Raw genomic sequence first — 15,346 nt, forward strand, 5'->3', positions numbered from 1 at the left:
AGGATTTTGTAGTTATTGCTAGATTACTTTAACACATTCAAAATAAATAAAACTTAAATTTTCTATGTAATAAAGTAAATTTTCTTATTTAGGGTTTAATTTAGGTTTTTGGATAATGGCAAAGGAGACATGAAAAGTGGTTCTTATGCTAGTCCTATAGGATAAATGTGATCAGCTCACACACAAGAAAATCCCACTTTAATGTAACATAATAGTGTATATCTGTTTTAATCACTAAAATTGCATGAAAAATGTTTTGGTTTAGACACAAATTACTAATACTGACCTTTAGGTAAATGTTTAAAGCCAAGGTGGGTGTAACAGACGTCTTCTTCCACAGAGGGGCTTGTGTCATCTATGGTGACAGAATAAAATATTACATACGGCCACATAATTATAAAAATTGAGTGAGGGATACAAGTAAGTCAAATTTTACTAATCAGCTTATTATTGATCAACGGAAGGCAAAAATTTTGTCCAGGAAAACGTTTGTTATTTGTCTACCACAGGGAGGCGAGGAAGTTTTGTGGCCTCAAAAAAGTAATATTTCTGGAATAACATAAGTCACGTAAATATTCCGTGCATCAGCCAACACCACCAATCGTGACAGTGTATTCCACATCTCTTATGTAGCTGCGGTTAAACAATTGTCTGTGTTGCTGATGGAATCTGATGTCAACTTTTGGACAACCTCCCCTCATTATGCTTCCCCCACCAGACCTCCGGTGTCACCTAGAGTCTGGAGTGCAGACAACTAATCACACTGCTGGAAGACACAATGAATCATTCAGTAAAGTAGAATAAACATACTCTATTGAACGGGACTGGCTGAATTGATTCATTTCTATCATTGCATGGGGGATGAGAGTGTCCAAAAGTCCACCCATTTTAATAAAGTGCATGAGGAAACATTCTACAAAGGAAGGGAAGTATTAGAACACGAGTACATGTACTGACACTGGGGGGAAGAGAAGTATTAGAACACGAGGACATGCACTGACACTGGGGGAAAGAGAAGTATTAGAACACGAGGACATGTACTGACACTGGGGGGAAGAGAAGTATTAGAACACGAGGACATGTACTGACACTGGGGGGAAGAGAAGTATTAGAACATGAGGACATGCACTGACACTGGGGGGAAGAGAAGTATTAGAACACGAGGACATGCACTGACACTGGGGGGAAGAGAAGTATTAGAACACGAGGACATGTACTGACACTGGGGGGAAGAGAAGTATTAGAACACGAGGACATGTACTGACACTGGGGGGAAGAGAAGTATTAGAACACGAGGACATGTACTGACACTGGGGGGAAGAGAAGTATTAGAACATGAGGACATGTACTGACACTGGGGGGAAGAGAAGTATTAGAACACGAGGACATGTACTGACACTGGGGGGAAGAGACGTATTAGAACACGAGGACATGTACTGACACTGGGGGGAAGAGACGTATTAGAACACGAGGACATGTACTGACACTGGGGGGAAGAGAAGTATTAGAACACGAGGACATGTACTGACACTGGGGGGAAGAGAAGTATTAGAACATGAGGACATGTACTGACACTGGGGGGAAGAGAAGTATTAGAACATGAGGACATGTACTGACACTGGGGGGAAGAGAACACGAGGACATGTACTGACACTGGGGGGAAGAGAAGTATTAGAACACGAGGACATGTACTGACACTGGGGGGAAGAGAAGTATTAGAACACGAGGACATGTACTGACACTGGGGGGGAAGAGAAGATTTAGAACACGAGGACATGTACTGACACTGGGGGGAAGAGAAGTATTAGAACACGAGGACATGTACTGACACTGGGGGGAAGAGAAGTATTAGAACACAAGGACATACACTGACACTGGGGGGAAGAGAAGTATTAGAACACGAGGACATGTACTGACACTGGGGGGAAGAGAAGTATTAGAACACGAGGACATGTACTGACACTGGAGGGAAGGAGAAGTATTAGAACACGAGGACATGTACTGACACTGGGGGGAAGAGAAGTATTAGAACACGAGGACATACACTGACACTGGGGGGAAGAGAAGTATTAGAACACGAGGACATGTACTGAGACTGGGGGGAAGAGAAGTATTAGAACACGAGGACATGTACTGACACTGGAGGGAAGGAGAAGTATTAGAACACGAGGACATGTACTGACACTGGGGGGAAGAGAAGTATTAGAACACGAGGACATGTACTGACACTGGGGGGAAGAGAAGTATTAGAACATGAGGACATGTACTGACACTGGGGGGGGAAGAGAAGTATTAGAACACGAGGACATGTACTGACACTGGGGGGGAAGAGAAGTATTACAACACGAGGACATGTACTGACACTGGGGGGAAGAGAAGTATTAGAACACGAGGACATGCACTGACACTGGTTCAGAAGAAAGGTGAGGAAAAACTACTTCACAGACAGGGTAGTGGGTAAGTGGAAAAGCCTCCATCAGAGGTGATAGAGGATAATACAGTAGAGTAATTTAAACATGCTTGGGATAGACATAAGGATATCCATTCAAAGATTAAAGGGTCAAATAGGGTTTGAGGTTACCATGAGCAAGAAATGGGCAGACTTTATGGGCCAAGCGGCTCGCATCAGCCGTTAAATTCTATGTTTCTATGTTTCAAAGTCTCAAAGGATGCCAACATATAATACGCACAACAGAAGAAGATTCCCCAGAGAGATCCATTAATTGAAACATGCTTTTGAAACAGAGTAATTCCACATAGATATTTTTGTATATATATATTATCATTAGATGTGATCACTTAGGCCATTCTAATTACTGCATCAAATACTCTTTACTCAAAGTGACTGGTGAGCACACATATATTGTCCCAGTAGTAATAGTGATTGTCGGCCTCCCCGGATCTTCTGCCTCCTCAGGCGTTGGCCCTTTTCTTTCTACATCTCCTGTTCTGGGTGTTTATATCTTTACAATGATAATTAAGCAGATACAGAAAATCACAGTTACCTGTTGTTGTGTTTTCTGGAGGTGCCGTCTGACATAAAGGGACTGATGAAGCTCTTTTACTTCTACATTTCAAGACAAGTAGGACAGAGATGAGGAATACGACCACTAGAGGCCCAATTATGGCACCAACAAGTACAGGTTTAGTCACTGTGAATACTTTCTCTACAAGAAAATAGAACACAAGGGTTAGTGTTTTCGACAACTCAACTATTACAAGTTATGTAAAACAGTCTGTTACAGCCAAATATTTCCATTATCACAAAATTTTCTAATTATATACAAGACAGTACCATCAACTTCTCTAATCTAAAACTTTAACATTCATTGTGGGGAGCTATAAGTTTGGAGGAAGCAGAAAATGGAATTAAACTGTACTTAAACTGAGGAAAATGATCTCCAATATGCTAATAAAAATAAATAAATAAAATTGCCAAGCCCAAAATTCCCTACATTCTAGGCTAAAACAAGTGTATAACATTAAGCAGTTTAACATTTTTAATTAAAAAAAAGGTGCATTGAGAATAACTCATATATGCCTATCTAAAGTTTTAGTAAATTATTGTATTTATAGCATTGCTGAGCGCAAAGTAAGGTTTAAAGAGATAAAGATTCCATGAGAAGTTTAGTTAGATTGTTATAGTTTTTATGCTGATATAAAGCAGCGAAGCAAATATTTAATATTTAGACATTTAGGGCCTGATTTATTTAGGAAAGAAAGCAAAAAAAATGAGTAACTTTGCACCTTGGCAAAACCATGTTGCATTGGAGGGGAGGTAAATTTAAAATGTGGGGGCATATCTATAGTTGGCTTAGGGCATGTCCTAAATCAACTTTACATTTCAGTGTACAAATAAAGCTATCAAGTGTTTGTGTGCTACATGAGGAAACTAATTTGATTCCCTTGCATTGTAACATGGTTTTGTCCAGGAGAAAATTTACTCATTTTTAATGTTTTACTATCCTTCATGGATCAGGCCCTTAGAGGTGTCAAAGAATCTAACTGGAAAATCCTAAAGCATTCTTTTTGGACTATACACTCAATTAAGGACTCTTTTCATATTTGTTGAATTTTCCTATTCGTCGAGCACCCGCGTTGTCAATTGTTTTGTTTGCTAACATGTAAGATTTTTCTGAGCATTAGAAGTTTACCTTAAAACAAGCCATTAACTTAAACTTTCAGTGAAGTAGTAAGAATCCTTACTCAAGCCGCCAATCTAGCTGAGGCATTTGGTTTTGACAGCTGAAGACATTATTAAGGGGCTGAAGCAGCTTAAAATGTGACACTCAGCTTTAATTCTACATGGACTTTCCCATTCAGAATATTTTCAAGTACAACTTACCCCTACATGATTTCAGATTTGCAATATACCGACTATGGGACACAACACTCATACTTCTCTCATTAATGGGGCAATATCCTTAATTGCTGCTTGTTGGCTCTCATGCTGTTTATGACAGTAGAAACAAATCACAGTTTATGCTCTATAGAAGTACCTATAAGTTTCCCAGCTGAATAATCTTAGTATTTAAGGGGAAATTATACGGATGATTTAAATGTATTTATAGGATTAAAAAAATAGTGGAGAGTATATCCCTGACTGTCTTTCTGATGACTACAGTTAACCAGCTGGAGTTACCAAATGATCACAAAACATTTTAATAAATCCTATATGAAAATTAAGAAGGGAGGTAGGAAAAAGTGCACCATCCATGGGGATTAATGGGGAAAGAATCAAATAACATAGTTCTCAATTTGTCCTCTATCGTTCCCATTGATGTTTCAGGTGAAATTACTTAATAAAGAAATTCTATTGTTTTTTTCTGGAAGTAAATTTAATTTTAATTTGGAGACTAATGGAAACACGTAATCTGAGTCACATTTCAGACTCAATATGTTCCACTTGGCTGCACTTGGCTGTCTTTCTCTAACTGAGAACTTTACTTATGTTGTTAAAAATAAACTTTTGGCTAGAAGTGGATGACGTGCAGATAACAGTTTATCTCATCACAAAATAGTTGAATTTACACAGGTATGTTGACAACATCATAATAAAACCTGCTTATAAGAACCTGCTGAATTAAATATTGAATATAATTTGATGAATGTAGTTCAGGCCATGTTTTACATCCCTGAGTATGGGTAAAAACCTAACTACAAAAAACAAATATCACTTTGGTTGTAGTCTAATACTCCATTATCTCTATACATCTTTCCTTCAAATCACGTAATTCTCATCTATAACTCCAATATTAGACTCTCACCATGTATTATATGTATCTGTATATATAACACATCACTCCTCCTCCTCACTCTGCCAGTGATAGTTCTCACTACACAGGTATAATTCCCAGAATCCTCTAGCTGAGCTGACGGAACTCTGTATGTATCAGATACACTGAATTCCTGCACATTCCGCCCATCTCTGTAGAAAGCAAATTCCAGTTCTGTGGTGTCTCTGAGAGGAGCGCGAGTTGTGTCACATGTCAGAGTCATGTTATCACCTTCATATATTGTGTCCAGATCCATTTTTATTTCTGGATATGAGAACAGCTCTAAAAGAGGAAAATATACAACTTTATTAAAACAGTAAATTGGTGAATTATTCAAGACACAACTCAATAATAGGGTAAAACATGTCATTATTATTAAAACAAATTGATGAATCAATTAAGAATCATATATGGTGAATAACATTCTGATTTTGCATCCCAAATTTCAGTACACATTGAAAATAACATTACATTCATCCATCATCAATCTACATACATAACAGAAGTAGGTACTAGAATAGAGACAACCAAATATCTGAGAGTAAATAACATGAAACGGGTTAAACTGAACAAAAAAACAATAATTAAAAAAAATAGTTTTTTTCAAAAAATAATAGTAATATGTACTTTATTATGTTTAATTGTAACAAATGAAAGATTTATGTATTACAATGACCTTAGTTCTCTAGGGGAAACAGATGTATCCAGTCTATCTAACTGGTTGTATATTTTCCAAATTCTGCCAGATAAAGTTCCAAATACAAAATTTAAGGAGATTCAATCAGCCTTTCTTAAATTTGTACAGAATTATAAACCCCCAAGAACCTCTTTGTTGTACCGGGAAAAAAAAACTTTCGTGATGTGAAATTCTATTATCTAGTTTCACATCTAAGCCAAACACGTATGTTACCCATAATATTACTGCCTAGCTGAATATTGAAACTAAGTTCACTAACCTAAATTTCCTTGCATCCTTATTGGGATTAGCCAGGAACAGACAATTCCAACTTAATTCCCTCCCTTCTCTTATAGCTTGTTGAAATATATTGGGCTGGTGAAATTTAAATTGTCTTCTGCAATCTCACCTATTGTCCATATCTGGGATAATCCAGAGATCTCACCAGGCTGTTTCACTCATCACTTGAAACTATAGGTGTCAGAGGGATAAGAGTGTAAATTACCTCAATGTATCAAAAAAAACTGGGCACCTCTACATGATATCCAGCACCAATTACCCACCTTTAGGTCTCTAGCTTTTGAGTTTTTCCAAGAAGGACACTTTCTTAAGTCTCTACTCCTAGTAGATACCGAGTGATCTAACTCCGTTTGATAAAATGTACCTAAAAACCTCTATCCATAAAAGTATGTTCTCTTCATGAAACAGAATATAAGGTTAGTCATAGGTGGCATTATACCCTTGGTAATCTCTTTAAAATGTTACTACTAGTATGAACAGTTGGTGAACTTGGGGACCACTCTATCATATATGGTGGAACTGCCCAAGTATCTTTGCATTTTGGGAAAGTGTACATTCCATACCTTTCTACTTTCCTGATCACAGGCTGTAGGCAATCAAACCATGAAATCTGTATTAATATATTAGTAGCTACAAAATCCTTGATTTCTAAATACTGGAAACAACCCAAACTCCTGTCAAGTTTAACTCCTAAAAATGATCTCCAGCATAGCACATGCATGGAAAAAATTACATATTACCTCCAGGATAAGCAATTTAACTTAGATGCGTCCTGGGCCACGTGTTTGTTTAAAAAAAGTAAGGCAGAATGTCCAACAATCTCCAAGGGTACTTGACTCTCTGATACCCGTAATTCACTATTGATTCTGTACACCATCTAAAAGATACCCTGTCAGGCTAAACCACACCATTAGAATTAATACTATGAATGTAAACTTGGTTTCTGATTGTTATGTGCACTTAAAATAATTTACTGAAAATATATTTTCTGATGGTTATTTAAGGGAACAGTCATGATTTGCAACATCAAAAGGCTTCCAAGATGGATGTATGGTCTTGTATAAATGTAGGTGCGGCTGGGTGGATGGAGGCATTAGATGATTGTGTCCTGATTTTGTCCACTACAATGTTGGGAGATGTACAGACATATGATAGCAGAATTCTCCACTCACCTTCTATCTGAATAGATAACACGTTACTCGTCTTCCTCACACTGCAGCCGTAAGTTCTCACATCACAGGTATAATTCCCAGAATCCTCCAGCTGAGCTGACGGAACTCTGTATATATCAGATACACTGAATTCCTGAACATTCCGCCCATCTCTGTAGAAAGCAAATTGCAGTCCCAAAGTAGCTTTCACTGGATTAAGTCTTGTAACACAGGTCAGAGTCAGGTCACCACCCACTGAAGATCCATTATGTCTTATTTCTGGATCAGAAAAAAGTTCTGAAAGGGATGATAACAAAATAACTGGGTATGGTGTTACATGTGAGTGATTTACAGCAAGTAAATGCTACACATAGATGCATATTAATATTGTACTTTTGTGCATGGTTGTGTGTTCTACGCGAATCTATATGTCCACCTGTAGATTGCATTAATGTTCCCCATCATGCAGCCACTTTGTGATCCCTCGTGTTGTACAACATTCTAGGTAAAAAGTCATCTCAAACCACTGTCTGTGTTCCAATGCTGTTACCTGCTTGTTTCTACCTTAGTTTGCTGAATATGCGCAAAAGTATTGATTGTCCACCATCCCCACCGTGGAGGATATTACATTTTTGAATTGTCAGAACATTATGAAAAATGTAAGAAGATTATCATTTATTTTTCTCCATATTTTCCAAAATTCATACTAAATAATCAATGTTAACAACAATAAAATATGTAAATAAAAATATATATTAAAATGTAAATGTTAGGAAGAGGTTCATAACTTGAAACGTGTAGCTCTGAGGCACAAGTCACTTTGTGATCCGGATTGCCTGTAATGATGGGGAGCAGCCTAGGGCTAAAAGTACATCTCCATTGCCTCAATTGGGAGTGCAATCAGTTATTTTAATAAATTGATGTTAATAAACTCTTTTGGTTGATTGGAGCCTTTTCTCCTTTGTTTTTCTCCAATGCCCTAATCAAGGATAAGACTGTGAATGTTATAACAACTTGTAAAATGGAAAAAAAAATCAAAACCAAATTAATAATTATGTAAAATGTGAAAAAAATTAAAAATAGTTTTCAGGCAGTGTTGTAGTACTGCTTACACAGAGAGTTACTAAAAATGAGTGACAATTCATTGAAGTGCAATGGGTAAGATTTGACGCGTTTCACAAATTTGTTGTACATTTCTAGTTAGCTAGTCAGACCTCCAGTGTAGAACTAACTCTAAAGGCTCCTCACATGACTATCTATAAATTTACCGAGTCAACTTCATGTCTAACACTACAGCACAGCATTGGATAAACAGACTATCAATCAGACACACAAACAGTCAAAGTAATCCCAGCTGTCTCTGATACCCCTGGACTGTATAATGTGACGCCAGCTAAAAAAAGATGAACCCCTTTATTGAAAAACCGAAATATGGCCGGTCTCCACAAGTATGCCTGCCAAGTTTTGTGCAAATTAAGCACACAATGTGCCCAACGCCGGACATGATTTACCTAACCACTCCCTCACGTGCTTGAGATGATATCCACTTCCCGATAAACCTTGCTCCTCTAAGGGCCGTCGTCTTATATGTATATTATTCATTCAGTATGTCTGGTCTTTGTATTTTGCTCTTCATGTATCATGTTATGTGTTATAGATCACAGCTTTCTGTATATGTCATGTACGGCGCTGAGGACACTTTGTGGCGCCTTATAAATAAAAGATAATAATAATAATAATAAACAAATACATGTGCAAAAATGTGCATTAGAGGTGCCCAAATTCAATGTACCGTTCACCTTATTGACTCTTATGGACTGTAAATGTACTGCAAATATTTTAGTTACTGAAATGACCATATTTACCTTGGACCAAGATAAACGTCTCATCATTTTCTGTTCTATAAGAAGACAATGACTTGTCTAATCTCTTTGTACATTGGTATATCCCAGTCATAGCTGTGTTTACTTTTGGAATATATAGAACATGCTTTTCTGGCTGTGTATATTTATTATCTGTTAGAAAAAATGTCACTATTTCATATTTGTATAAAGACCAACTGTGACATCTCAGCGTCAATGGGTCACCTTCATATATGTAAGGGGGAGCTTGCAGGATGACAGGGGCTGAAAATATAAATAACATATATATTATATAAACTACAAAACATAGTTATGTATCTCAAAAAGAAATTCAACCTACACCAACAATTGGATCTGTCAGGCGTCAGTTTGTTGCTAATATATAAAGTTTCTCCACAATAAATTTGACCATGGTGAAGACTCCACCTGACACACTGACATCAACCACCAGAAAAAAAGACATTAAACAAAAGGACTATGTTTTTATCTCTACTAACAAACTACAATAAGAAAATATTACATTAAAAATCGGAGCAAATATAATGCAAATACTATCGACTAAGCAGCCCTAAACCCCGGGGGCCCCACGGTCTGATTGTCCCGCACCCTAACCTAGGGGAACAAAGCCCATACAGTGCACAGTCCCCAGCGCTCTCCCTGGTCGCAATGTGCATAGGTCACGTCTGAGATGCTGTCACTGGAGAGGAGCCGGGAGGCACCAACAAGAAGATGATAGAAAAGAAGGTCATGATTTCAGGATTTCTGTCTATAGAAACTGGTGGGATAATTACTGCACTATGGATCAGCAACAATCAGCGTTTGCTGTCTGTGACTGATCCAAAACAATTGAATTTATTCGATATGATGGATTATTAGGCAATTTATCCTTTAGAACAAGATTTATTACGATCTCCCCAGATTGTTAAATCTTGACAAATCTAAAAATTCTTTAATAATGAGGAAACTGCAGACCAGCCAGAGCGCAATGTTCAGCATTGAGCTCTGGCTGGTCTCCCCTCTCGCACAGCCTTACTTACGACCCTAAGTTACATCTGCAATATTTATTATTATTACTAGGCTCTGACTTGTTTATAGACATATACGCACAACAGATACACTTTGTTCAATTCCATCCCACAATTTATAAAACATGTTAATTCTAAACTTTGAACATTTTTCATCTGGTAGTACTCCTTTTTTTCAATCTAAGTGACCACTTATAATGTACTTAAAATATATGTAAACTTTGCTGTTTGTATGGAAATAAACTTCTTAGAATCAATGTAATTTTTTTTTTATGTTAATAAGTATTGCTATTTTTAAATTATAACAGTTTATGTGATAGATAAACCTTGTTTTATAGATATTTCTATATTTTTATCTTGCATATTTTTTAATTAGGATTATAGATGAGCGATATTAATTTATTGCTGTGGTGATGGTGAGGGCAGTTTATATGATGGTGGGAGATATTTATTTTTAAAATCTGGGCCATGTTAGTGCCTATTAATTTAAGGTGGGGTTATAGGACTATTTATTTAATGCTTTTGTGGTTTGGGACCTAAAAATTGAATGTCAGGGTTGAGTTATTGGGGAGGAACCATTTATTAAATGTGAATACTAATTATTTAATGTTGTGCTATTTAGGGGGGAAAAAAGTCTATAGATTAAATATGAATGCTATTAATTTAAAGACGGGAGTAGTACAGCTACAGAGACCTATATATTATAATTGGATGATATTGATTTAACACTGGGGTTGGTTTGGGGAGGAAAGCTTAGATGGTTCATTCATTGCTAGACTTTCCATATTTCTGTACCAATTTATTTTTTGAAACAGGGTCTCAACAGGATCAGGATCCAGACAAGCAGCAACTGAACTTAAAACATGACCAGCAGCAGGTAGTAAGAGCTGTAAGAGCAGGACAGTCTACCAACTGTCCTGATTCTGGTGGGCAGACTGTCCCGCTCACTCAGGATTTTGTGCCCACTGCATGTACAGTTGGGAGATATGTCCCTCTTCACTCTCCTTTGCTCATGACAGTAGAGCACTCAGAACTGTCTGTGTATTTGAGGTTGGGGAGCAAACTAAGACTGACTAAAATGACAGTCATGCTCCATGCATGATGTTCATGCCCACTGTGGCAGCTCCATTCTATAAAAATGCATTTGCCTCTGCACTACCCCTGCCCCACCCCCCAATGCATCTCGTACAGTTTGATAGAAGGATATAAGAATCACTGCCCCTACCAGAAGGAGAAAAGGATCACTCGGGTAAATGTTCCCCCCATTAACTAATCTGGGGCAGGTTAGAGAATTGAGAGCTGTCCAAGTCTAGTTTAAATAAATGCAAAGACTCACCATATGGGTTAACATTTAATCTGACGGGGTAACTTAAACTCCCAGTTCCATATGAGCATTGATAATCCCCAGTGTCCTCTTTTGTTGCAATTATAATTGTTAAATCCCCTTTCTGCTCTTTATTAATCATTTCCATGTTTTTGTACCAATAATATTGTTGTGTTCCTTGTGCAGTAAATTCCACATCACATCTCATAACCACTGTTTCATTGATAAATATCTTTCTCCAGTTAGGTGTAAAAGTCACAACAGGTCTGAATGCAGAGCCTACAAAATAATAACACATTATATAAGTATTTGTACATTCCTTGCAGCACTTCAAATAGCCAAAGAATGACATTTATAACATGTTATAAAGATATTATTAATTAAAATGAAACATTTCAAAGAAGACTTATGAAAATATGACTTGGAACCAGTATATACAGTATGTATCTGGCGTGATAAACTTTATAAACATTATGAATAAACAGTTTATTCAGGATCAGATCGCATGTAGGCTCCTCGGCTCCTTACATCTGGGAATCAAACTGGCAACATGGTCTCTGCTGTGCACAAAGTGTGTCCACATGTTCCCCAAGTCCACAGACTTTGTGGCGGCAGTTGGCGCAACCAAGGAGACCATGGAGATCACCAAAGGAGGAAAAGAGATGACAACAGCGAGAACGAATAACTGTGTTCAACGTGATAACACATGAATGGCACAATAAGGTAAATTCATGAGGTGTCGCTAGTCATGTTAAGACTTGATACATCTTTATAAGTTCTGGTGACATCCCATTATCCCACCCACCAGAAGACAAGTACTCTCAATAAATTATCATACTTCTTGTTTTACTTCTAATTCAGGACTCTCTACACAACAGCGGCCAGACAATTAGACTCCTGCAAATTCCACCAGTTGTCTGGAGGAGTTTTAACATTATGGGCCTGATTCATGTTCAGACCCAACCTGCACACAAATGAGGAGTGAACTTGAGCGTTGCTCTTACCGTATTCAAATCCAAGCGGATCACAAGATACATATGTGCAATATAAACTACTATCAGAATGCATGCAAAGAAAAGTTTTTAAAATAAAATAGCAACTTATAATACTATAATCATTAATAAAAATGTGTTCTAATTTATTTTTTACATTACATAAATAAACCAGGATGCGCACTGCACATACATCACACTTTTATAGTCTTTATGACTTGCATATACATGTCCTGTGCTATCTAGTGGCCAGGATACATGTAGTTATTAATACAAAGACTATGCCGTGTCAGTCATCACTATCAGTCGGCTCTTACACCTGCCCTGTAGCTGGGGCAAATGATACGGCAAAAAAAAAATTACTGTACTTTAGAGAATTCCAGGACTTTAATCAGCAACATCGTGTAATTGTGTTCATTTGTGTGAGGTCCATTTTTGAGCATCTACAGAGCTATTTCATGCAAGATACAGCACACAATGGGTCTTACATCCAAACATGATTCAGGCCCTATATATCTAATATGGAAACATATTCTAATGGTCTACAGATACTAAAGATATCCTATAAAATATAACCCCATGACATCTCTTTATTATTAGCATAAAGATAGGTTCAATATTCAGAAATAAGGGTTGGGTACCATTTTCCGGCTGTGGAAAACCCGACAGTGCTTACCCCGGCTGACGTCACGTTGAAGAGACTCATTGTGATTCGACTTGTTCTGGTAATAATTTAAGGAGGCAAAGCCTGTACAAGATTCCTTACTATATCATCTACCTTGTACAGGCGTTGCCTCCTTAAATTATTACCAGAACAAGTCGGATCACATTGATTGAGAAAAGTCATCCTTGGAAGCTATCAGTCATTTCAGTCAGTCGGCGAACAGCTCTTCGGTTTCCTCCACCCTTGGTAAGGAATGTCGGGTTTTCCACGGCCAGAAAACTGACTACCACCGAGAAATAATGGTATATAGCAAATTCTTTAAAAGAGGAAGTTAGAAATTTATCTGACGGAACATCTACTAACAAATAGGTCTGGAAAATAGAATATTTCTCAGTCATCGAAATGCTTATAATTTATGTATCATACAAAAAGCCATCGCTATTCTGATTATATGTAAGCAAGATAACTCACCCTTAGAATGAACATACAGTCTGGCAGGGTAACTAACATCACCAGTTCTGGCCTTGCACTGATAATCCCCACTGTCATTCTCTTCTGCAGATGTAATTATAAATTTCTGTTCATTTATGCTCATCATTTCATTGTTTTTATACCAATAGAAGTAGTAGATGCTGAATTGTTTAATAGATCTCACATTACATGATATGGTCACTGAATCACCTTGAAATACATTTTCCCAGTTTGGAGTAAATGTCACAAAAGATCTGACGGAACCACCTAGAAAATAACAGATTTAAAAAAAATATATGTACATACATTGTGTACTGGGAGACTTATCAACAGCTATGAACCAAGATTACATGAAAACAAGTTTCTTTTTATTTTCTATCATGCATATTAGCATGCATGGCTCAAAATGAGCACTCACACAATCTAAGTCAAATATACAATGTTTTATACCCAGTTTTACATCACGATATATACATCAGGAAAGTGATTGCAATTAATGTAACGTTCATCACACCGGTGATTACCACAGTTATGCCTTAATGCTGGTTCCTGGAACATCCTTTGGTCAGACAGTTTACAGAAAATTCATCTTATCTTAAGAAAACAACTTATGAGTTGGAATGTATTGGCGTAAGTAGACCCAGGTTATGGAAGCCAGTAGAAAACATTTAATGAAGACAATTACATTTAAAATTGTTTAATTTTATGCATGTTGATGATCAGGACTTTCTCCTGCATACTACATACATCCTAGTAAAGTTGTCGAGACGGGGACCTCAATGATGTAACTTGCATCATTTTGGCCACCCCCACCGTGGCACGATGGCAAAATAGTGCTATTTCAATGCAGTGGGAGGGTCCAAAACTATACAATTTGTGCCCCCCCCTCTGCATTTTTCACTTGACCTTGTTAAAGTTGGCAAGTGTGCCCGTGTATTGTCCACTTCTCCCATCGTACGGACACTCGGCAGGACATTTAGGACATTTAGTACATCTGTGTACAAGTTGTGTAAACTGACTTGAACAATTTCTCATGCATCTCAATGGTTGGAAACTCTACTTAATTAAAGTCTAATAGACTCATTCTTTGGGGATGGCAATTTTAGCTGTTGTTTTGTTTGTGCGATTTTGTTTTCTATTTATGCAATTTGGATAACCCTGTTGCATGGTGTGCTAAGGCAACACTGCATTAATATATAGAAATCTAGGGTATTGCATATTTTTTATATTAAACTCTTCTTAAACAAACACATGTTATACCAACTTGCATGAGATGTGGGTATTTTATCAAAGGAATATAAATAAACATTTATGTCATTAAACATTAAACATATCATTAACATTTATATTTATTAATTCTGTATGCGTTTATTACATCCATATTTGTACATTATCATTGACACTATTCTCACGGAATTTCCCATCAAGGAAAAATTTTAAATGTTAATATTATTAGTGGTTCTCTTGTACTTTTCATAAAGAAATGCACAGTTAGTGTTACAGTCAACTCACCTGAGATTCTCAGCTCAATCAATGCTGTAATATAAAATAAAACAAGATTTAGTAGCCGGACACTTGAGTCCTATTGGGAGAAAAGCGCTTTAT

At 37.1% G+C, this 15,346-nt stretch overlaps 1 protein-coding gene across 1 annotated transcript in view; it reads right to left on the reverse strand.

The window, feature by feature from the left end:
- Positions 1-4,393: 4,393 nt before the first annotated feature.
- LOC142108390 (Fc receptor-like protein 5) overlaps positions 4,394-15,346 on the reverse strand; it is a 40,198-nt gene continuing 29,245 nt past the window's right edge. Inside the window, exons 8-9 of the mRNA XM_075192012.1 lie at positions 5,317-5,579; positions 4,394-4,450 (exon numbers count right to left, since the gene is read on the reverse strand). Of these exons, the coding sequence (XP_075048113.1) occupies positions 4,394-4,450; positions 5,317-5,579 (320 nt within the window). The remainder of the gene's footprint in view (positions 4,451-5,316; positions 5,580-15,346) is intronic.

This window comes from Mixophyes fleayi, chromosome 12 (genome assembly GCF_038048845.1).
Source record: "Mixophyes fleayi isolate aMixFle1 chromosome 12, aMixFle1.hap1, whole genome shotgun sequence".
NCBI classification, from domain to species: domain Eukaryota; kingdom Metazoa; phylum Chordata; class Amphibia; order Anura; family Limnodynastidae; genus Mixophyes; species Mixophyes fleayi.